Source organism: Hyaena hyaena, unplaced genomic scaffold (genome assembly GCF_003009895.1).
Source record: "Hyaena hyaena isolate Hyena2069 unplaced genomic scaffold, ASM300989v1 scaffold_1501, whole genome shotgun sequence".
Lineage (NCBI taxonomy): Eukaryota > Metazoa > Chordata > Mammalia > Carnivora > Hyaenidae > Hyaena > Hyaena hyaena.
The window spans coordinates 74,405-97,959 of NW_024082133.1; the positions used below are offsets into that span (position 1 = coordinate 74,405).

The 23,555-nt window shown below is 37.2% G+C and overlaps 1 protein-coding gene across 1 annotated transcript; it reads left to right on the forward strand.

Annotated features, from left to right (window-relative positions):
- The first annotated feature begins 266 nt into the window (after positions 1-266).
- CXXC4 (CXXC finger protein 4) lies at positions 267-21,560 on the forward strand. The gene is made up of 2 exons (XM_039223902.1): positions 267-1,340; positions 20,988-21,560. Exons 1-2 carry the CDS (start codon positions 267-269, stop codon positions 21,030-21,032), a joined length of 1,119 nt encoding a protein of 372 aa, XP_039079833.1. The 3' UTR covers positions 21,033-21,560.
- Positions 21,561-23,555: the final 1,995 nt, after the last annotated feature.

The window sequence follows — 23,555 nt, forward strand, 5'->3', positions numbered from 1 at the left end:
TTATTTTAGTTGTAACAGTTGGAGGATAATGCTAAGGAAGACGCTGCCTGGGAATTCACCGTCTGTGGAAATGCGCCCCAGAGAGGAATAAAGCAGTCCTCACCTTGCTCTCCCCATCCGGACCCACTTTCCCTTCCCGCCTCGGCCCCCACCCCGACACCACCATCACCCCCTTCCCTCCCCCCCACCTTCCCCCCTTTCCCACCCAGGTGTCGGACCAGGCGGTCCCCACTTCCACCCTGCACCCCTTCTTCCCCCCCTGCACCATGAACACCAATGTCTGCGTGGAGCCCGGGCCGAGCCCGGAGGCCCCGGGCTTGCCCAAGGAGAGCCACCTGCCCGAGGGGGCCCTGAACAGCCTTGTGGATTACAACTCGGAGATGGAGCGCTACCGCTCCTTTGCCACCTCCTTCTACAAGACCAATGGGGGCGCCTTCCCGCAGGCGGCCAAGATCGCGCGCATCACCACCCCCATCTTCCCCAGCAGCGCCGCCGCCGCCGCGGCCGCCGCGCGCATCGGCATGTCCCCCTGGAACTGCGACAACGCGGCCACCGCCGCCGCCGCCACCGCCATGCTCTGGGGCAGCGGCGGGGGCGGGGGCGGCGGCGGGGGCGGCGGCGGGGGCGGCGGGGGCGGCGGCGGGGGCGGCGGGGGCGGCAGGAAATCCTCCTCCACCGCCGCCTCCTCCGCCGCCTCCTCCTCGGCAATCCTCCCCGCCGGCGGCGGCGGCGGCGGCGGCGGTGGCGGCGGCGGCGGCGGCGGCGGCGGCGGCGGCGGCAGGACCAGCATGCACCACCGAAACGACTCCCAGCGGCTGGGGAAAGCTGGCTGCCCGCCAGAGCCGTCGTTGCAAATGGCAAATACTAATTTCCTCTCCACCTTATCCCCTGAACACTGCAGACCTTTGGCGGGGGAATGCATGAACAAGCTCAAATGCGGCGCTGCTGAAGCAGAGATAATGAATCTCCCCGAGCGCGTGGGGACTTTTTCCGCTATCCCGGCTTTAGGGGGCATCTCATTACCTCCAGGGGTCATCGTCATGACAGCCCTTCACTCCCCCGCAGCAGCCTCAGCAGCCGTCACAGACAGTGCGTTTCAAATTGCCAATCTGGCAGACTGCCCGCAGAATCATTCCTCCTCCTCCTCGTCCTCCTCAGGGGGAGCCAGCGGAGCCAACCCGGCCAAGAAGAAGAGGAAAAGGTGTGGGGTCTGCGTGCCCTGCAAGAGGCTCATCAACTGTGGCGTCTGCAGCAGTTGCAGGAACCGCAAAACGGGACACCAGATCTGCAAATTTAGAAAATGTGAAGAGCTAAAGAAAAAACCTGGCACTTCACTAGAGGTCAGAGGAGATGATTTCTTGTTTCCCAGTCTCCCCCCTTCCCTCCTCACTCCCCTCTCTTCTCCCCTTCAGGGCTTCTTGTCTGGCTTGAAGTCGCAGTACCCCTTTCCTGAAGCTTCATTCAGGTTGTGAGATACGGTTGCAGGTGGTGGCGAGGGCACGGCCTCGCCACCGCCACTCTCCCCAGCTGCACTTCGCGTGGGACTGGCCTCTCCAGATGGGGGTGCGCCCCCCCCCCCGTCTGTGGTGGTAAATGAATGTAATTGATTTAAATATTCGGAAGTTTCACATTCAGTGTGGTCAAAAATGCCCCCTTGGCGGTTTCAAATGCCCCCTCCCTCTTAGCATTAGTTTTCAGAGCATCTCTGCCCAAAGGATTGGACACATCGCATTTTATATACTTTCATTGGCCTGGGGAGACTTCTTAGTGGCCCATTTATAATAGTGAGGACACAATTTGCGGCACACAAGCCCATGGTTCCATTAAAACACACACAATCAGACAAATCCTTGAAGCTGAAATACATGGTTTCAAAAGGGTGTTCTATCCCCTTCTAGAATAGTTTTTCTCTTCACCGTGATAGAAACGTTTAAATTTTCCATTTTCTGCATATCTGGTGTTTTTTGGGAAAGCAGAAATAATATGGAAAGCTGAACACCACCTGCAGTTTTTAAGGGGATGTGTCTTAGAATAAAGGGACAAAGTTGGTTCATTTCGGGCAGGTGATGTAATTCGATTTAAGAGTTGTTTTACATAGTTTTAGAAACAAATGATTCCAAAAACGTTTGGTTGCCAAAGTATATTTCCTTTGGGCTCTGCATTTGACAACGTAACCATTTTTTGTGGTCACAAAATTGTTCTATACACCAAGCGCAGTTTTGATTGATACCCTAGATGGTCAATAATAGTTTCTTTCTCCTACATGTCCTTAAAACAGGCAATGTACTAATTACTACTAAACTAATTGTTAAATTAGGCTTTTAATTATGTTAAATACAAAGAGTGATGTGTTTGGTGGAAATTTCATATGGTAACTTGATCAAAACAAAAAGGGATAAATGTACAATTATAGGTAAATGGTTTTAGTGGGATGTTTAGCAAAGAAATATGGACAAGTAATCATATTTAGTACCTTGAGAAAATTTACAGAGTAGATGGCCGAATCTTCATATATATTCTTGAGAATGTAGATAGTGGATTTAGCATTTGGGAATATTCTGTGGGTCAGATTATAGAGTGAGGCTGGCTCTGACAAGTTATCATCAGAGGGGCACTTGCACATTCTTTTTAAAAACTGTGAGCACTGCATAAAGGAGTTTTCTCCATGAGGGAGAAGCTCTTTAAAAGGTTAAAAGAGAAAAGTTAAAGAATTTTGTTGCAGGTTTGAACACAAATAAGATATAGATTTTTTAAAAGTTTTATTAATATACAAAGCAAATGGCACTTTGGGATTCCACAAAAACACAGTGTTGTATTGCTATCATTATTGATTGTGATCAGTTCCATCAAAATATTGCATTTATTCCTCTTTGTAAGAGAACCCGTCTCTTTTTCAAGAGTTTGACTTTACACCAGAGTGGCTTGTTACATTTCCTTTGGCAATTCAGCTTAAACAAAAATAATAGCAGTTATAAAAATGCAGGGCTCTGTGTTTTCTTAAGTGGCAAAAACTAGTTTTTGAATTGTGTTTTTCTGGATTAATTTATTGTAACTTACCTCTAGATCTCTAAGGCCTGCGGGGAATTACAATTCAGTCCATGCTAAAACTTCCTGTTCCTACCCAGTTGATAAGTTGGCTTTATTTTTCCTCATTAACTATAGTATTTAGCATAATAGATGTCATGTTGCGAGTAGGCCACACCTTCAGCTAGACCCATGGCACAGCCTGCATCCTGATTTGTATAGTATGTAGTGGGTAGGACCACTGAATAATTCTGATGTACTTAGTAGATAACCACTCAGAAGGTGCTTAATGTGGGTATCCATAGGTTTCCTGCACAAGTTTCTATGCTGATTTATCAGTCTAGACAAATTTCATAAATTTCCATTTTTTTCTCATTTGGTTAGTTTTCCCACAGACTTGTTGTGAGGCTTAAATTCCTTAGACATTTTGATCACAGATGATCCCATAGTACTACCTTTTCTTTTCAATCCACGTGCACAAAAGTTCTGTTGATGTTCAGAAAATGTCCGTCTTCATAGACCCCTCTGAAGGTGTTTTCCTAACTACATGCCCCTTCCTACAAGAAAGTCAGGGTTCAAGGCTAAGATTGTTAGTGGAATGCTCTTTGGCAGAAAGAAAACGTTTGGGGGAGGGGTTGTTTTGTTTTGTTTTTTAATTGGCTACGGTTCTACCTAGGTTGTTTTAAAAAGGCAATGGTCGCCTGAAGCACATGGGTAACCACACAGTTACGGTTGTAGAAACCAGCTGGATGCGCGTCAGAGTGACAGGGTTTACAGGACTGAACCAAAGCTGGAGCAGTGTTTGCTGGTCGCTGAAAAGTCCCCTGCTGACCTGCTTCCCTCTCTAATTTGGTTCCTGTAAGTTATCATCATCTGTGGAGATGTTTTAGAGATTGGACAGACTCCCTGGCTGAGAATAACAATTTGGGGATTCATTATGGATATTACCTGTGGACTTCAGGTTTAAGTTCAGTAGCTCATATTTGTTAGCTTTAAATTATGGGCATCAGTTAATATTTGAATCATAATCATTAGTTATATTCTTATTTATCATTTCAAACCTCATGAGTCTTTCTCTCCTGTGACTTATTCTCATCCCAAAGACTGAAGGTTTAATCAGATTTTCAGGGTGAGTAAACTGAAATTAAGACAGATTCACATGGATGTGTTGGGATTCTTGCCCACATTTTTTTTTAACAACCTTTCTTATTTTCACATTTTCCTGCCTCATCTCATGTTAAGAGCATCTTAATGCATTGGAAATATGTTTATAAAATCACCCCCTTGATAATATTCCATAAGATAACAATGCACACAAAACAAATTTAGTTTTTCTGTGATACTGTGCACTGTGTATTTGCATGTATCACTGTTCATTTAGTCAATTACGTATTTAAAAAAACCTCACTAGTTATTCAAAGCCGTTATTACAAATACCATGTGCCCTTTTTGCAACAAAACTTACCTTAAAAACTTGCATCCTAAATGATCAATGTTAAGTGGAGAGACTTTAATAAACATGTGATTATGCATTATGATAATTAGTTACATAATCGCACTTTGTCTCGTGCAAAGGTAATCAATCCTTCAGTTTTCGTGTTCGCAGTTAGTTACATTTCTGATATGAAAATCTAACTTTTTAAAATACCTCAACCCGATATGGCTCAAGGGATAGAATCATCCCATGGGCAACTCCAGCCTCTTAGTCCCTGAACATTGTTCAGGTGACATGATTGATCTCTGTGGGACAGCATTAGAGACCACACAGATCTGGTTTCGCTCCTATTAGCTGATTTATGGAATTACATTAGTAAGCAGCACCTCAGGAGATTTCCCTGCCCCCACCCGTGGCTCTCAGCTCTAAGTTACACACTGGCCTCACAAGCTGGAGGAGGGGCTTGAAAAGGGTACCACATAGTGAAGAGACTGAGAAACTAGCTGTGCAAGAAAAAGAACAATCTTAATCACTTTCTTCTCTTTTCTCTCATTTAAAACATTTATCTGCTGAATATACAGGCCAACAGGTTAGGTTGAACTTCTCAGGAGATTGGTGGAAAACATCCAAATATTACCCCAAACTTGATAACTTGATTTTTTTGAGGAGTGTTGAAGGGGACGAGGGACACGTTTCTTTATATATAAGCTATTAAGTGCTAAGAGCCCCAACTGCACAGATGATAATTGTAAGATTCTGGACAAAGCATTGTCTGCAAGGGTGATGGTACCTGCTTCCCAAAGAAATTCATTTGTAGACCACATATCAAATAGGTGTGTCCTTCACACTCAGCATCTGTCCAGTTAAATGATGCAACCACTCAATAACTGACCATGTTGTAAGGTTTTGAAGTTTGGTGACTTTTATATAAAAAATCTGTAGGTAAACACAGATCCTTCATATCTTAACGTGAAACATCCACCGGTTTGTCATTTTATATCATAATTTAAAAGTGAGTTCTAAATTTTTTGTTTCAAAAATCAAAAACATGCCAGTTTATAAAAACGTCAATTTTTGTTTTACTCTCAAAATGCAAATATATGACTATCAAGGGAAAGAAGCAAGCTTTCAATCAATTTAAACAAAGTGATAGTCTATTAACACTAGCGTATAACGTGGAAATAATGGAGGAAATCGATCCTGAATTTCATAAGTGATAAGAAAAAGTTCTGAAAAGTTTGACTTTGACTAAAGTCTACTAGATTTGTAGTCAAGGCAACATACTGTAATACGAGTCCAGTGTGATTTTCCTTCTATCACTAGATATAGTACAAGGTAGTCAAAAGTTGTTTTTAAAAGGACCATGCATTCTCAATAATTCCTAAGTGAAAATAAGATCCCCCACCCATCCAAATATCATGTAACTTCTAAGCAAACTTTGGCATGGCAATTAAAAAGAGTAAAATAAGAGTAATTAAAATTCATACTTAAGATATCCTGTAGGAATGTTTGTTTGAAATTCAACTGTCCACAAATAAAATACAAACCAATAAACAACCAGAAAGCCAATCAGAACAAATCAGTAATAGCAACAACAACTTTTAGACCAATCAGATAAAAATATTGGGCATTTTAAATAAGAATGAAAAGCGTATCTAGTGATTAGAAAAATAAATAAAAGTTACTTGGTCTTTGAAGTTTTTGATGAGCTGATTACTGAAGTAATGCTGCATATTTTGGTTGGCCTTAGTCAACTGTTTTCCTGGGTGAGTAGTTAGGAGTTTTATACAGTCAGACTTACAGACTTACAGATTATAGATTAATATTAACAGAATAAATGATTAAAATAGTCTGTAAGACTAAAAGTGGAGTGCAAACAGGGTGGGCGTTTCATCCATATTTGCTCTAGTTTGCCAGGTCGGAGACTGATGATCTATCTGGGAGTGACCCTGACAACCTGTAAAATAGTCCTTCTGGATACACGATAATATAAACTATTTGAGTAGGTAGACATGTGCTTTTGAAAACTCTTTTGAAGTAGTTGGTGCTTAGAACTGTTCAAACTGCTCAGACTCAGTTGGTTCGATTGTCTGAATGCATAGTTCATTTCTACCCAAAAACAATTCACCTTTTATCTTGCTTTGAAAAAGCATAACAAAATGTCCCGTTGTTGAATAAATTCCACAGGAGTGGTTATGCTTTCATTCATTACATGTATTTTTACTCACATCATGCAAAACATTAAACTAATGTATTCATTATATAAAAACATCTAATCAAAGTAGTAGGTTAAATTCAAGATTCATTGAAGGGCCCATGTAAATATCTAAGTTGGATACAGGACTACTTTTCTTGTAGTTTTCCTTTATTTTTAGATTAGTCTTTAAAAGGTGAAAATGCACCCAAAATAGTCGTGAAGTCTTTCATTTTTACGTGTGATTTTCAGTCACTGATTAGAATGTAGATGATCTTGGTTGGGAATATGGAGCACTCTAGAAAATGCCATATTTTACAAACATTTGTTTTCAAGAATATTTTTATTATAATCATAAATTTTGAAGATTTTGGATATATGTAATTTTCTTCCTTCACTTGCTTTGTGGTGCTTCTGTTCATTCTTAACATTGTTTTTCATCTGGCATTTTGCTCTTATCCTTATGAGTTTCAAAATATTTGGGGGGGGGGGACAGGGGTGGTTTATCCTTCAGTCATATCTTGTTCCATCACTTACAAACACCTGTCCTGAAATTGAATTATTCTGCACGGTAATCGGAAAGCCTCCCTCCATTCAGCATCATATGTTTTCTGTTGTTTATTGAGTTATGTTGCACCATACTTCAGATGCGACAGCCATTTAATAATGTTGAAGACTTAGCTCTGCAGGGGCTAAAAGGATCCCAGCAGGCTTGTTAACTTCTACTTTAAAACATTATGAGAAATATTTTTTTCCTCTGTGAAACTTCGGAGCTTTCTCTTAATTTGTTTTAACAGCCTAAGAGCCCAAAGCCAGGTATGAGAGTGAGCCTATTAAACGTGTTCTGTTTTTTTCCTTTTCTTAATACTTAATGCATTTATTTCACATTGCATTTCTTACTCAAAAGCAAATGCAAAGCAAAAATTACTTTTTCGAAGAAGTAATACTCAAGATGCATTTTTTGATATAAAACCAAATATAGATTATATTAGGAAAATATACTACTAGTTTATTGGCTTTTCATTTCTTTTATAATTAAAAATTATATTTGTGCCATGTGGCCACATTTAGATGATGGGTTATGGGAAGAGCCAATAGTATCAGGTAACTTACAGTTGAAATGTCAGGTACATCATCATGACTTCTCCGAACTCAATCTCTTCATCTATAGAATGGGGATAATATGTCCACTAGCTTACAACTTTTTGACATTATATGTAGGTTAGTAGACTCTGCATACTGAAAGATGCTGTGCAATTTCTCATTCTTATTTTAAAGTCGTCAATGAAAAGTAGAGAATAAGGACGATTATGTTTACAGATAATTCAGTACTTGGACAGGTTACTTATAGTTTACAGAAATTAAAGCCAGGTAAACTCTGCTGTAGCTTGTGTTTTCTGGATTTTTGCTTTAATCATCCTGTTCTCCAAATAACTGGCTTGATTTCACTTGGAAAGAGACAAACCTGATAAACAAGTTTTCCTTGTTCTTGTACTTGTGTTGTCAAATGCCCAGGAAAACTGCACAAATTACCCGGTCAAGTCAGTCAATGTGATGAGCCAAATTAAACACATTAGTGTGCTTCCTCCTTCCTCACCAAAGGCATACCATTGCCATTAATTTCTCTAACTTTTAATGGGGGTGGGCAGAGGGGGTAGAGTGTATGTGTGTGTGTTTCACTTTAACTCAATACCTTCCTTTGATTACTATTTTTTTTATTTGACAGACATGGGAAGTTATTCTAAATGTGAATTAGTTAAAGAAAATCCTTGAAAGAAAGAAATGGTTAAGTGCTTGTGAATCCTAGTTGGAGAACATATTTAATAAATATTGTAAAAATTTAGAGTTACTTTTGTCTTGGAAGATAGGTGTGTGTGTTGGGGGGGTGGTAAAACAGGTAGATATACATAAAAAGTAAAGTAACTGTGAAGAACTTTCCTTTTCCCTTTAAATAAGGAGAGAATATTTATGAGATGAAGAAAGTTAGTGAGCAATAACAGAAAAGGCTGATGGTTTTCTGGAAGAAAATAGTGATAAGCCCTAAGAGATGTGAGATACTAACCCAGGAAGCATTAAAAAGCAAGTAGAAAGGAATATTCAAGTAAGGATACAATGCAGTATCTAGAAGGAATTTTGTCAAGACAGGATATGGATGTCTGCTTTGCTTCAGCAGTTATGGAAGTTTTGCAGAGAATGGAAACTATAAAAAGAAGGAAGATAATATTTTTATGACTTCACTCAATACATTTGGTTTGGGAGTCAGAGCTAAAGCTCAAGTTCAGTGGAGTGGCAGCTGAATCGGAAACAAGGAAAACAGATTGTGTTATAGCTGATGTTATTATTTTTACTTATGTCTTTGAAACATTTGGTAGAATAATTCCAAAGTGTAGCTAAAAGAGAATGCTTCCAAGATGGGTGGAAAATGGGATCCCATTTGGATCCCCTCTGCATCTAACTAAATTCATAGTTTAGAGGACATTCTTGAGAACCTGAAGAAGTGTCAAACTGGGGGAAACTCTGCTGAAAGTGCTGTTTCCTGGTGAAGGATTTAAAAAAACCACATGCCTGGATGATTGATAGAATCAAAAAGATAGAGATTTAAGAGGATGAGAGGGGGAAAGGGTATATGTTTATAGATCACCAAGACTTATGGCATTTCTGTGTATTTCAGCAAATCTGGCAAATTTCAGAGAAGGTATATTTTCTCCAAAACCTTACAGAGTGAAAAGAGGTGAAATACATTTTAAAAGAAAGATAGACTATATGCATTTAATTATGCAGAAATGATGGTTACAAGTGTTGGTTAATTGGTGGCAGAAAAATAACTGGGCTAGGGAAAGATCGTCAATGGGAAATGTTCTTGTGTGTAGGTTAAATAAGCCCAGTGATGGTTTTAGTAGAGTCAAGAATAAGGGAAAGAGCTAAAATTCTCAGTTGTATGTATGCGAAGTGAAAAGATGTGGAATTTTCTAGTAAACATTAAATACTTCATGTGCTCTAATTTTCATCCATGAAAAACAAAATAGAGAACAGTGGCCTTTTCCATCCCAAAAGAAGTATAGATCTTTTGTGTAAGGCTGCTATATAGAGTGAAATTCATTATAAAGTGGAGCGGTTTTTGGATTTTCCTCATGTGATTCTCTTCACATGAATATGTTATTTGTGTGGCGTGGAGCTGTGTTTTTCAAACTGCAGGTGACAGAACATTAGTGGTCCATGTGTTGGCTTACCATGAGGATTTTTAGAAAGTAGAACAGAACAGAGTGGAACATAAAATATATGAGTGCAGCACATATAGTAAGAGTACATATTGTTAAACTTCTGTTTCAGTTTGTATGTATACATAAATGTATGTGTATGCATGTACTAGGCTGCTATGTAAAATGTATTTCTAAGTGTTGGTTGCAGTCAAAAAAGTTTGAAAAACACTAGTTTAGTGACAGCAACAACACTATTGAACAAGTCTGTAGTGAGGAAAGAAATTATATTTGTAAATGGAACAATGTTAACAAGATAAAGAGTAAAATTTAAATGTCTTTCTTAAATAGTGTGTCTTTACTTCTCCTAGGCAGGTCTGTACCTATGCTGTATAATCCTGAATACATGGTATGTTACTGAGCACATAGTAAACCCCTGATAAATTCAATTCAATTTAACAACTCTTCAGGTAGGAACTATTATTTTCTAAGGTTTGTGGTAAGTGCTGAGGATATACACATACATATATGTTTATATATACACACACACACGCGCGGGCACACACACACACATACACACACACACACACACACACACTGGTTCAAGGACCTTAAACTTTTCTTTATTTCTACCTTTTACAATACCCATTTAAATCCCTAACTCTACATCTTAGTCCTTCATCCAAGATACTTTGTTCCCTACTTACATTCTCAACTCTCAATCCAAGAAATGGGCACATTTAAAATGATATCATTGAATTAAAATGATATAGTTGCTTTGAAAACAACTCATACCTATTTATAAGCCTTGGGATTCTTTGATTCATCCTTGGCTTAGTTCTTCCCCAGACCTAGATAAGAAATACAGATTGCTATTTATGATCTCTGCCTGGGTACCTCATGTGATTATGTGGTGAAGTATTAAGTTTTCTATTAGTATTCTAGAATTTTTCAAGGAATAAGAAAAAAAGAATAATTGCCTTGAACATTTGAACATACTGAGAATCTACAGTATGACTTGTTATTTCAATATATTTTGCAGAGTATTGGAAACTCTTGTTTGACCTGAATAAGAAAAGTAAAGGAAGAAAAGAGGGAAGGAGGGAGGGAGGGAGGGCAGGCAGAGTGTAGTGCTACAAATTAAAGGGAAATCAGAAAGGAGCATATTGGTAGAAATGATTGTCATGCTCAAGGTTGTCTTCTTGAGTCTGGTTTAAAGAAGAAATTGGCAGAAATGGTTAATGTCTCAAAATGTTTGGAAAGATGCCCTAAGCCTAAGCTTAGACCCACTAGAACCCCTCAGCATTGTTTCTTTTCATTTACGATAGCAGAAAAAGTAGTTTCACAGAAGCTAAGTTTTGTGTTGTTGTTTTTTTCCTTTTAATTTCTCTTTAAGAGAGAGTAGTTCACTCAGGTCTGCAGTTAGAAACGTAGAAAAGCCGAGGTGAGAAAACTAATGCCCAAAATGAATAATAATGTTTCGGAAGATAGAGACCATCCAGCCCCTATAAACAACTCATTTTTTCAAAAACAACTCTCATTTTTAAGTGATTATATGGAGAACTTCCTGGAAAATACAGAATGCATATACAAAAAAGACACCAGAAAAGTGGCAGAAAGAATATTAATCTATACATCTTATAAATTCTATGCTCAAATAAAAAAAGTTAGGCCCATTAATGTACTCTGGTAGTTAGTTAACTTTGTGAAGGTGGCTATGTTTGCACAAAGATGGGGGGCACGAGATACTCATAGAAAAAGAAGTAGTATATGGAAACTCTCTAAGGAGAAATTTGAATCTAAACATTTGAGGACTTGCGCTAGCACGAGATTGCTGATATTATGGTAGTGTAGGACGCTTAAGAGTATATATATATCCTCTTAATAAGGGAAATTAATCAAAATATATTTCTAAAGAGCTAGGTAAACACATAATAACTTGATAAAGTTAAATTGTAATAGTTACTGATTATATACCATTTAATTTTATTATTTAAAAAAGAAAACGAGAGAGAGAGACCAAAAACTCAGAGTGATTGTTATTTGAGCATTTTGTTGTGATGGCAATTGCTATCGTTAAAAGAAGAATTTTTTTTTAAAGAAAGACTCCAAAAACTACATGTTATTCTCAAAAGTATAGTTTTAACCAAGTACATTAGTTTGATGATAACGTCTTAATGACCAAAACATTTGGAATTTACTCTAGATTCCTTTAAGTAATTCATGGACCTAAAACATGCTTGGTTTCTGGGCTGGGTCTATCGAAGTAGTTGGAATTTTGTCATAGAGGATTCTGAACCAGATGCAGTCCAACGACCACATCCAAGATGTTAAGGAACTTAGCCTATAAGAAAAATGTTTATTAAAGTTATTTTCACTTTTTATATAATATAGAAAAAATCTTTCTCAAATTCTCAGATCTATAATCATTCAAAGACAAGCACTGTAATTTGTTCTTATAGAGGTCTGTTGTAACTATTGTGTTTCATTTGAATGCATCTTAGAGACTATTAAAATTATAGCTCTGATAGTTTTAAAAAGTCACCTCTTCATATTTGTTAAGGTGATTTCCCATTTCCTCCATTTTACAAGAATATTTACTCTTGGGGCGCCTGGGTGGCTTAGTCGGATAAGCGTCCGACTTTCGCTTAGGTCATGATCTCGCGGTTTGTGGGTTCGAGCCCCGCGTCGGGCTCTGTGCTGACTGCCAGCTCGGAGCCTGGAGCCTGTTTCAGTCTGTGACTCCCTCTCTCTCTCTGACCCTTCCCTGCTCACGCTGTCTCTCTCTCTCTCTCTCCTAGAAATAAATAAAACGTTAAAAAAAATTAAAAAAAAAAAGAATATTTACTCTTCCTTTTAATAGAAAAACAAGACAGTTCACTGTCTACTTTAAAATTAACCAAAATTTTCAAAATTGCCCAACTACTTGGTCAAGAAAAGAATGCTGGTGATTTTTCAATAGCTGATCAGCAATGGTCTTACCTAAAGGTATCGTTGCATGAAACAGAATTAGTAGAGTGACTTTGAGGGGGGAAAGAATTATCCAACTTTTATCTCTGCCAGATAAGTAGGTAGGTAGGTAGATAGATAAGATTCATCTATCATATAACCATATATATTTGTATATATATTCATAAGTGAAATATAAGCATATGGAACATATAAATAGAATTAACTCAATCATTTTTATAGTATTGATGTTATTAATCTAATTTTTGCTTTTTAATCTCAATTTTATTTTTAATTTACTTCCACACTCTCTCTAAGAATTTTTAACATAGGCTTAAAAATACTATTTAAAATTGTTTTTCAAAAAGAACTTTTTAATTTGTGGATTGTTGAAAGTTTTCTTCTTTCTGCTTACCCTCATACCATCCCATTACAGTTTATGGGATGTTTTGGTATGTCCAAAAACATTTTCATTACTAAACAACTCATTTATAATAGAATAAACTTACTTTCTTGTTAGAAAGATATGATTTGAAGTGGTTTTTTTTTAACCAAAATCAGTTGAAATATAATACTACGTAGCCTTAATCAAGAGACTTGCTTAAATAAAGTAGTTGCATTAAATACTAGGGCCAAAAGTGGGCACCATTTTTGTCACTTTGGGACCCATGTCCAAATCATGGTGTTAAGCTGTTACTTTCCTTCCTACCAACCCATTCCTATTCTTTAGATACACACATTCTTCTTTAGACAGTTATTTTCCTCATGGGCTCTACCACCACACTGACGTAACTTAGCATCTGTATTACATACTATGTCAACTCAGCTTTCCATCTGCGAAAGTTAGCCAGGTTAATCTTCTAAAGTCATGCTATCTTAGTCTAAACCCACCATAGTGGTGATGGTGAGGGTGGTGGTGTTCCTGTAGGAGGAGGAGGAAGAAGAAGAGCCATCAATATTGGCAAAGCAGGTGGAGTGGCAGGAGCCACGGCCCACAGAGAAAGGATACTAATGAGAAAGCCCCTGCTAGTTCTCCACCATTAATCAGAGAAATCCTGGCCATAAATGTCAATTTGAAAACCAAAAAAGTTGAGTTCTCCTTATAATCATATTTAAAGCCTCCCAAAAAGTGGGTCATAAAAGTAATCCAGGTACTCATTTGGTGCTTTCTCTCTTTTAAAAAGGGGTCTAATATTCCAGTTAATGGCAATATTGGTAGGTATTTTAGTTGACATCTGAATAATGGCCAAAATAAAACATGAGTATACAAAAGACTTATACAATTATATGATAAATGGATGTGAATTATGAGGAAAATTGATCCATATCACATATGTGATATATATATCACATATACCACAAATATATATCATGCATATATCATATCACACATATGATATATACCACATAGTTTATAAGGTATATATATTACAATAGAACAGAGAGAAAGTAAGGTGTAATCTAAAAAGTAGAAACTGTATACTTCTATTAGTGTATGTCTTTAATTGAGGTATTATTAAAATATAAAGTTGTTTATGATTACAATAACAGTAAGTTGTTAGACTGTGAGATTATCATATATCACAAATTAATTGTCTCTCAGATTTACTGACCTATGCTATACTTATGCCTGCTAAAAGTTCTAGCAAAATTAGTGGATTACTGTTCTATGATTTTTAAAATATATTAATTATAAATAGGATATAGGAAAATATTTCTGCTAAAAAACTTTGGGGATGTCTCTAACATTTTCTAGGTATCATCTTAAATCATAGTTATTAATTGTATTAATAATGTGCATATGTGTGTATTCATATCCATAATATTGTATATATAATACAATTTTCCATTTCTCCAAGTAGGATTTGAAATTTTGTCAGTAAAAGAAATTGAGAACCTATATAACTTAATGATGTAACATTCTTTGTGAATCAAATCAGAAAAAAAAGTAGTTTTCTTCACTATCAGGAATTCTTTACCTTTTGTTAATGTAGAATACTCTAAAGTTTTAGTTTCATATGAAGCTGAAACAAAATCTAATCAAATATCTAAAGTCAAACTTTGGTACCTACTATTATCTTTTGTCATACTTATATACTTTCTATTGCAAAATTTCAGTGATTCATTAAGGTTTCATGTTCTAGGGTGAAAAGATAAGTCGAATGCTGTGAGGTGTTCCAATTTCAAGGTCTTAGATGTTTGGAGTCTAAGAAACTTATAGGGGATTCCTCACAGGAAAACTTAGAGGCTAACTAAAATTCAAACTTGCTTTGCTTTTGACTGGAAAAAGCATACTTCACATCAGTATATGAGATTCAGAAAATGATTGGATGATTTTTATTTCTTCAATTAATAATAAATGGGAAAATTGGAAATTATTTTTTGAATAGTATAAGTATATTGGGAGCCCAAAATACTGACTTTGGCTTGGAAATATTTGTATTAGAACCATCTGGTTGTCTCATAGTAAAATTTTGAAGACCCAGGTGAATCACTGAGATTTTTGGATTCTAAAGTATATGAATAAATACTGGAAAGATACATTTAACTTTAGTTACAGAATTTTTAAATAATTATTATCTCAATTTATATATAGCCTTATGCATTTTGAAGTAAATTTCAATGTCAAGTTATCTCTAATTTGCTCTTTGAAAGTTCATGTTTAGCTTTATTAAAATGATAACTATTTAGTGCTATACTTTATATATTGTATCTAAATATGAATAGCCAATTCCACATATCTTTATATGTAAAGAAGTATAGATGTCCCTTTTCTGCTTTCAGGTGGTGAATTTTATTAGACTTGCCATATTTTTTTATTTTTAATTATAAACTTTTATTTTAGAGAGAGGGAGAGGGAGAGCAAATGGGGTAGAGGAGCAGAGAAAGAGAGAAAATCTTAAGCAGGCTTCACCCTCAGCGCATAGCTGGAAGTGGGGCTCAATCCCATGAACCTAGAATCACAGCCCTTGGATCATGACCTGAACCCAAATCAAGAGTCAGATGCACAAACAACAGAGCCACCCAGCCACCTCTAGACTTGCCATATTTTATTTTATTTCATTATTTTGTTTTAATGTTTTCTTTCTTTCTTTCTTAGAGAGAGAGACAGCATGAGCAGTGGAGGGTCAGAGAGAGGGAGACGCAGAATCTGAAACAGGCTCCAGGCTCTGAGCTAGCTGTCAGCACAGAGCCCAAAGAGGGGCTCGAACCCATGAACTGTGAGATCATGACCTGAGCCAAAGTTGGACACTTAACTGACTCAGCCACCCAGGCGCCCCTAGACTTGCCATATTCTAAGCAAGAGTGTGTAGATGCATGCTCAGCCTGAAGATACACAGTTCATGTGACTGCTCAGCAGGCACAATAAAAGAAAAAAAATACTCAGATTCTTTTTAAAAAAATTTTTTTGTTTTATTTATTTTATTTATTTTTTAAAAATATTTTTATTTTATTTCTAAGAGAGAGAGAGAGAGAGACAGCGTGAGCAGGGGAGGGTCAGAGAGAGAGGAAGACACAGACTCTGAAATAGGCTCCAGGCTCTGAGCTGGCAGTCAGCACAGAGTCCGACGCGGGGCTCGAATCCACGAACCGCGAAATCATGACCTAAGCGAAAGTCGGACGCTTAACCGACTAAGCCACCCAGGCGCCCCTGTTTTATTTATTTTTGAGGCAGAGCACGAGTGGGGGAGGGACAGAGAGAGAGGGAGACGCAGAATCCCAAGCAGGCTCCAGGCTCCGAGCTGTCAGCACAGAGCCGGATGCAGGGCTCGAACCCACAAACCCCGAGACCATGACCCAAGCCGAAGTCGGACACCCAACTGACTGAGCCACCCAGGTGCCCCCCCACCCCCAAAATACTCAGATTCCTAAGGTGGCAGCTTTTGGTAGTTTTATTTATTTTAGGTTAATTATTTCTTCATTGCTGATTTAACAGAACTTAAATATACCATGGCCAGAGACAGATTGATAATTTTTGGTATTCATTTTTTAACATCAATGTAAACTGTACTTGGGTTTGGGTTATATCATTCTCTTATTCAGGGAAATATCATTGCTTTTTAAAGTTATTTAGGAGGGAAACAGAAGCCATCCCTCTAAACTCATTAGTTTAAGGTGTTCTGTACGTGGCTCTGGCTTTCATAGGGATGACTTCTCTGGAACAGAACGCTTAACAGCAATACCGGAAGGAGAACTGAGGCCTGCAGGTTTCTCCACAGTCCTCCTGGGAGCAGGCTGCTTTTGTCAGTGTTTGCACCTGCATGAGCAGCAAAGGCTGCCTTAAACAATGCTGATCAACTCAATTCTATTCTTTATCTCTCCACTGCCTTCTCTTCCTGGGGAATCTGGCTTTCCTGTCACTCAGGATAATGATTTCCTGCAAGCATCACTGAGATCCAGAAAGTCACTGTAATCTCATCAAGAGTGTGATTCCCCAGCTGGGACTCTTGAATTTATATAACCCGAAGGTAGCTAGGCAGGGTGCTTAATCCCTCACATTGGTGTGCTGAATTCCCACACCATTTGAAATAAAAGTCCTCTGGGATGCCTGGGTGGCTCAGTCTGCGACTTCGGCTCAGGTCATGATCTCAACGGTTCATGGGTTCAAGCCCCGCATCAGGCTCCGTTCTGACAGCTAGCTCAGAGCCTGGAGCCTGTTTCAGATTCTGTATCTCCCTCTTTCTCTGACCCTCCCCTGCTCACGCTCTCTCTCAGAAATAAATAAAAAACATTAAAAATTTTTTAAATTTATTTCTGAGAGAGAGAGAGAGAGAGAGAGAGAGAGACAGAATCTGAAGACAGACTCCAGGCTCTGAGCTAGCTGTCAGCACAGAGCCCGTTGCGGGACGCGAACCCATAAACCGTGAGATCATGACCTGAGCTGAAGGTGGACACTCAACCGACTGAGCCACCCAGGTGCCCCCTAAAATTTTTTTTAAATGAAATAAAAGTCTTCTTACAAAGATGACCTCATTCGTTGACAGGATTAGAGAAGTTATGTCCCCAAATTAGTACAGACTTAATAAAAAAATTTATAATTTAAACAATATTTTAGGTATGAAAGCAAACAGTGTTGCATTTCCCATCTTGGTGAAAAAGAACCCAGTCCAGATATCAAGTAAATTTCCACTAAATCCACTGAAAATCAGGCAGGAGGTTGGGCATACATCTTCTGCTTTGTGTGACCTGTGGGGGACACTAAGGAGTCTTATTACTTTTTAAATCCTGAAATAACGTTTAGAGGAAACTCACTTCAAGCTTCTTGTGGATGCCTTGATAATTTGTTCTAATTAATGCACCGGTGGTTTTCCTGTTTTCTCACACATTGTAGGTGATTTCCCAACAAACCATTTTTAGGCTTCATGACCTCATAAATCTTAATATAAGGGAGAAATAATTTTTAAAAGATGCCCCCCTACCTTTACCCTGCAGCAGTGAATGGTCTTTAGACTTATGTATAGAGATACATACTGGTCTCAATGTGTGCATAATAATACACACACATCCCGGTGCTGTATTTTGTGACAGGTTGTATTAGTAAAGAAAACCAGCTCTTTGTTTTTCTCATATTTGCATTATCTAATTAATTTTTAGTGCTAACAAGCATTGAGAAATGATTACCTTTCTCCTCACAATAATGACCTTTGATCTCAGGTGGCATTTTATAAAGCTTGCTTTTTCTAAATATTGCAAATAAAAAAACTGAGTAATGGAAAAGGGCGCAGGAAGAGCAAAGAGCTGGAAAAGAAATTTCAAAATATATCCAAGACATAAGGAGTTCACCTCATTTAAAAAATGTACTCCATACATTTTTCTGTTTATCTTCATAAACATATATGTTTATCAAGATACAAGATTATCTAAGTATATACTTACAGTCTTGTTTCCAGTTGGCATCTGAGAGTAAATTGGCATCTCTATGTCATATTCTATACATGTAAATGTGAATATATATGAATATATATGCACATGTTTATTTTTCATATGTGAATCTGTAATTGCATGGATATGTTTGGATCTAACTTATCTTGTTAAAAATGACTACATTTATATAAGTATGCATACTTATATAAAATTTATTCTTAGTTGGCATCAGGCAGAAAGCTTGGCATCTGGTATAAACGTCTAAGTTTCCATTTGCTGCTTGTGTGTGTGTGTGAGTTTGTGTGTGTGTAAAGCATGAATATTAGAATGAATAGGTTGTTGCTTATTAGTTCATATAGTTCCTTTAATAATAATTAAATAAATGTAATGAGCATATATAGTTAACATTTATCATTCAGAAGTTAATTTTGGGAAGTAGGAAAGGAGTTTTTCTTATCAACCAAATCAAATGACAGAGATTCCTGTATGCATAGTGAGCTGGAGAGAAGAAAACATACCATGAGGGGTAAGGAGTAAAATGTTAATAAGCACTATTTATATGGGAATAATGGACTTTCTTATTTGCATTTTTAGAGAATACTTCACAAGTTAAATATTTTTGTATATACATGTGTACAAACTTGCATGAAAATCATTAGTTTGGGGCACCTGTCTGGCTCAGTTGGTAGAGCATGGGACTCTTGATCTCAGGGTTGTGAGTTTGAGCCTCACACTGAGAGTAGAGTTTATTTAAAATAAATAATTGGGGTGCCTGCATGGCTCAGTTGGTTAAGCATCCAACTCTTGATTTTGACTCAGGTCATGATCTCTTGGTTCATGAGATTGAGCCCACTTTGGGCTCTGTGTTGACAACGCACAGCCTGCATGGGATTCTCTGTCTCCCTGTCTCTCTGCCCCTCCCCCGGTCTCTCTCTCTCTCTCTCTCTCTCTCTTTCAAAATAAAAACATAAATATTTAAAGAAGTAAAAATAAAAAATAAAGAATCATTAGTTTGTTCTTATGTATTCATTTTCAAATTTATTGTGTTGACTGCGGGGACAAGTTTTTAAAAACTCTTTAGTGCAAATAGTGAAAAGTGGCTTTGCTTTCCAAAATGGTTATTCTTTTCATTTACATTTCAGTGGACATCTTAATTAATATACTTTTATTTTTAGATGTATTATCATAGAACTGTGTCAACCAAATAAGTCAAATGTGAGACAATAAATAAAAGCTAGTCTCAATTGTTAAAGAGTACTTAGCGTAGATTTTTCATAAATTTTCTGAAATCTGAAATTCAAGTGCTATTAACACTTTTCTTAAGATGTGTTTACAAGAGGTGCGTGTGTGTGTTTGTGTGTGCATGTGTGTTCGTGTTCTGTACCTACTCAATAATTTGGTAACATTCAACATACCAGTTTATATACCTAATTATCCTAGTAGCCATCTTGTATTCTACACAGGCTTGTTGGACTGGTCAAGGAATTGGCGGTCTTTCATTTTCCCCCATAGGAGAATTCACTCTTAGCTTATTGTTTGTTATGTACTTTCAGTATGTTCTCATGTGCTTCTGTTTTTTTTAAAGCAAAGGTTAGTATAATGAATTACTGACATGTTAATATATGGAAGAAAATTCAATACTAGACCGTTTTTCTGCCAAAAAACGTCCCAGAGTGACTTTAACCTTTTTGTTCAAAGGATTGCTCATTTTGGTGCTAACTTATTCTTTGAAAACCTATAATATTTTTATGGTATAAAAGTTAAGCTCCATTGAGTGTCATTGGCTAGTGTAAGTTTGTTTCATACATATGACATTAACGTGTTGAAAATGCAGATTTTAAAATAGTGGTACATAGTTGTCAAATGATAGAAGTAATATCGATGTAATATTTGTTATTGTCCTGTCATAAAAGAAATCCCCCAGAATAAAGAAACTACTTCACTGAATTCTCTAAACATCAGCCTTACAAAGAGATGCATATGTATGCAGCAGCTACAGATTTTCTGGCGGGACTTCCTACTATTGGTTAACAGCTTCAACCTTCCCCTTTGTTCTGATGGCTATCCATGTTGTAGGCTGTGTCTCTGGTATTTTTTAGACTAATGTGTTTTAATCATTATATTCCATAAATTAGCATTATTTTCAACATTCTAATTTTTGTAATGTTCTAAGATTGAACATTATTATTAAATGTTGAAACATACCAGTCGTTATGTTGTGTATTGCTGACTAAAAATATTGCTGAAGTGTAAAGGAGAAAAATCTAATTTTATATTGGCATAGAAAGAAAGCTTAACTTGTTTTCTTGCTCTTTTTTTATAGAGAACACCTGTTCCCAGCGCTGAAGCATTCCGATGGTTCTTTTAAAGCAGTAGTATATCTTATTTTCAAGGCATTTGGAAGTGAAGGGCAAACTAATGTCTTGTTTTAAGAAACTGCTTAGTCCACCACTGAAGAAAATATCCAGATATTATTTTCTTTTTATGTATAGGGGTTTCTTCAAAAAAAAAAAAAGGAAAAGAAAAGAAAAAAGACATATAAAAATAATCTGGGAGTTTGGGGAATTGGCCAGTCTATTTACTTTCAATACACTGATTCTTTCTTTGATGTAATTTAGCTATACTAGTGAAGTTGTTGTCTATTTTGAAAGTGGCTGTAAAAAATAAGTTTGGGTAAACCCCTGCTGTAAAATCATGTATCTTTGCAAAGTACATATCTATACTTCATTTTCAAATATATGTGTTTCAGTACTGTAAACTGTACAGATAGCAGCTTGTATTTTGTGTGTTTAGACACAAGGAGACAATCATGTCTGAGCATCTATGGAGATTAACAGTTTGTACACAACAGTATGGTTCTGCGAGTTAAATCTGGAGCAATAAATTTTAGCTTTAAATATTTTTTGCCAGTTGTTTCTAGAAGCAGCAACAGCAGTGGCATGTTTTGCCATGCATCTTTCCGTAGAGACTTGATGCCAAGTTTTACAAGACTAAAAGATTATGATGCATCCAGCAATTACCTTCAGTTGTATTGTAATAAGAGGGGGAAGATGTTATGAAAGTTTCAATTAATCTTTTGAGCACTATATTAGAGTAGTGGTTATGCACTTGCATTGCTTACAAACGAGCTGTACAGAAGGGTATACCTCCCAAATACTTAGTGTAGTTGACTTGTCTTGGGTTGCACTGTAAGGCGGAGTACTCACAGTAGTTGAAACATGCAGAATCAGTTGTATAACTTTTTTTTTTAAATCAGTGATTTCTAGGATACAGAGAAAAGTATCATATCTTAGGGGAGAAATTCACGATTGACTTTTTTTCTCAGCCCAACATGGGGTGTATGTATTTTTGTGTTGTTTAAATTTTGCTCTCTCTTTTTTTTTCTTGGTAGGAAAAAAACTTTTGATAAAGGTATCCAAATATTTTAATTCCGTGTATGAAATGAAATGGGTAGTTTGTTTTAAAACTTGAATACATAACGACCTCCTGCATTGAGGCATGGCTAGATAGATTCTTAAGTTAAAAAAATTAACCACATTCATAGAAGTGAGGCTTTTAAATCTCTTTTTATCTTCCTTTCTCATAGCCTCCCAGTTGGATCAATGGCCTCCCCCTAGGCCCTCAGTGAAATGTTCCATTGCTCCTATCCCCGTTTTTGTCACTTGATGCTTTCATTGCAGAGAAGGTAGGGCCACATTCTGTGGAATTCCATAAATGCAAACAAGCCCCAAACACAAAGAAGCTAATGCTTCTTAGGATCTGTGCTACCTTTTCATGTAGGATTTGGTTTTCTTAAGGCAGTCAAGATTCCTAAGTCTGTCCCAATAAGACAGATGTGTTATTTGTGATGACATTATACCAAGGAAGTTTATTTCATTTTCTGTTTCTTGCCAGACTGTAAAGACTATTCTCATCTTCAGGAGTAAAATAGAGTTAAGGGAAAACACATGGAGGATCGAAGTTGCCATGTTACTGTAACTTTTGTCGTTTATCCACTAGCCAGTTACTTCAGCCTATGACATCCACTAGCCTGCTGAAAGATGTTAGCGAGATGGATCGCACAGAGGAAAATAACTTGAGAGGAGAAAGGGTGATGAGAAGGACTGTAAAATTTTAGAAAGACTAGCAGATTAATAATTTTAAAAAGCTAGTTGTAGTTATGAATGGGAAGTAATATCACAGGAGATTTTTAAAAACACAGCCTCATCAGAGCACAGGCGGGAGGGGTGGAGAAGGTATCACTTGCAAATGGCAATGTGAAAAACAAGAGACTAAACCTGCCTAGAATATGAACACAAGGTCTCTACTTATGGTCAAATGGCCTTTTTAAGGAAAATTTATTATATATTACACTTATCCATGTTTAAAGAAGAAAACTAAATAATCACAAGCTAAAATGTGCTTAAAATGTATGTTAATTTTGAGATAGCTTTCTGCTTGATGTACATCCCTTTGAGGGTTTCTAGTTAGAATTTGTGTTTCTGCTGTGGGACCAATGAGAACTGTAGAAACTCTTTCTTGTCCACTTTTATTTGACTTTAGTTACTTTTTTAAACCAATTTGCTAATTAATTACAAGTAAGTGAAAACTTACTTCCACACTTGAATGGTAAGTTTGCCTTTGCTATTTGGAAAATGATGATTGTTATTACAGGATTGAAGCAAACATGCGTTCGGGCTGTGTTAGTCATAAAATAACGGATAAAGATCTCACAGCAATGTCCTGAGAGTCTAAAATACATGCGAGGATTGCATGTCTCGATGTGTTTTTGTTTGTTTTCTTAAAGAACTAATGAATCTGTATATTGTAAAATGTGGTGTTTTACATGTCAATTCAATTTTTAATGAAAAAAAATCTGTTGATTATGGAAATGGAAAAGTACAGCTTTTCT

Excerpts from the sequence above, each read along its gene's own strand:
- CXXC4 (XM_039223902.1), top strand. The coding sequence starts at position 267 with ATGAACACCAATGTCTGCGTGGAGCCCGGGCCGAGCCCGGAGGCCCCG. Across the intron at positions 1,341-20,987 it reads AACCTGGCACTTCACTAGAG|AGAACACCTGTTCCCAGCGC; the intron begins GTCAGAGGAGAT and ends CTTTTTTTATAG.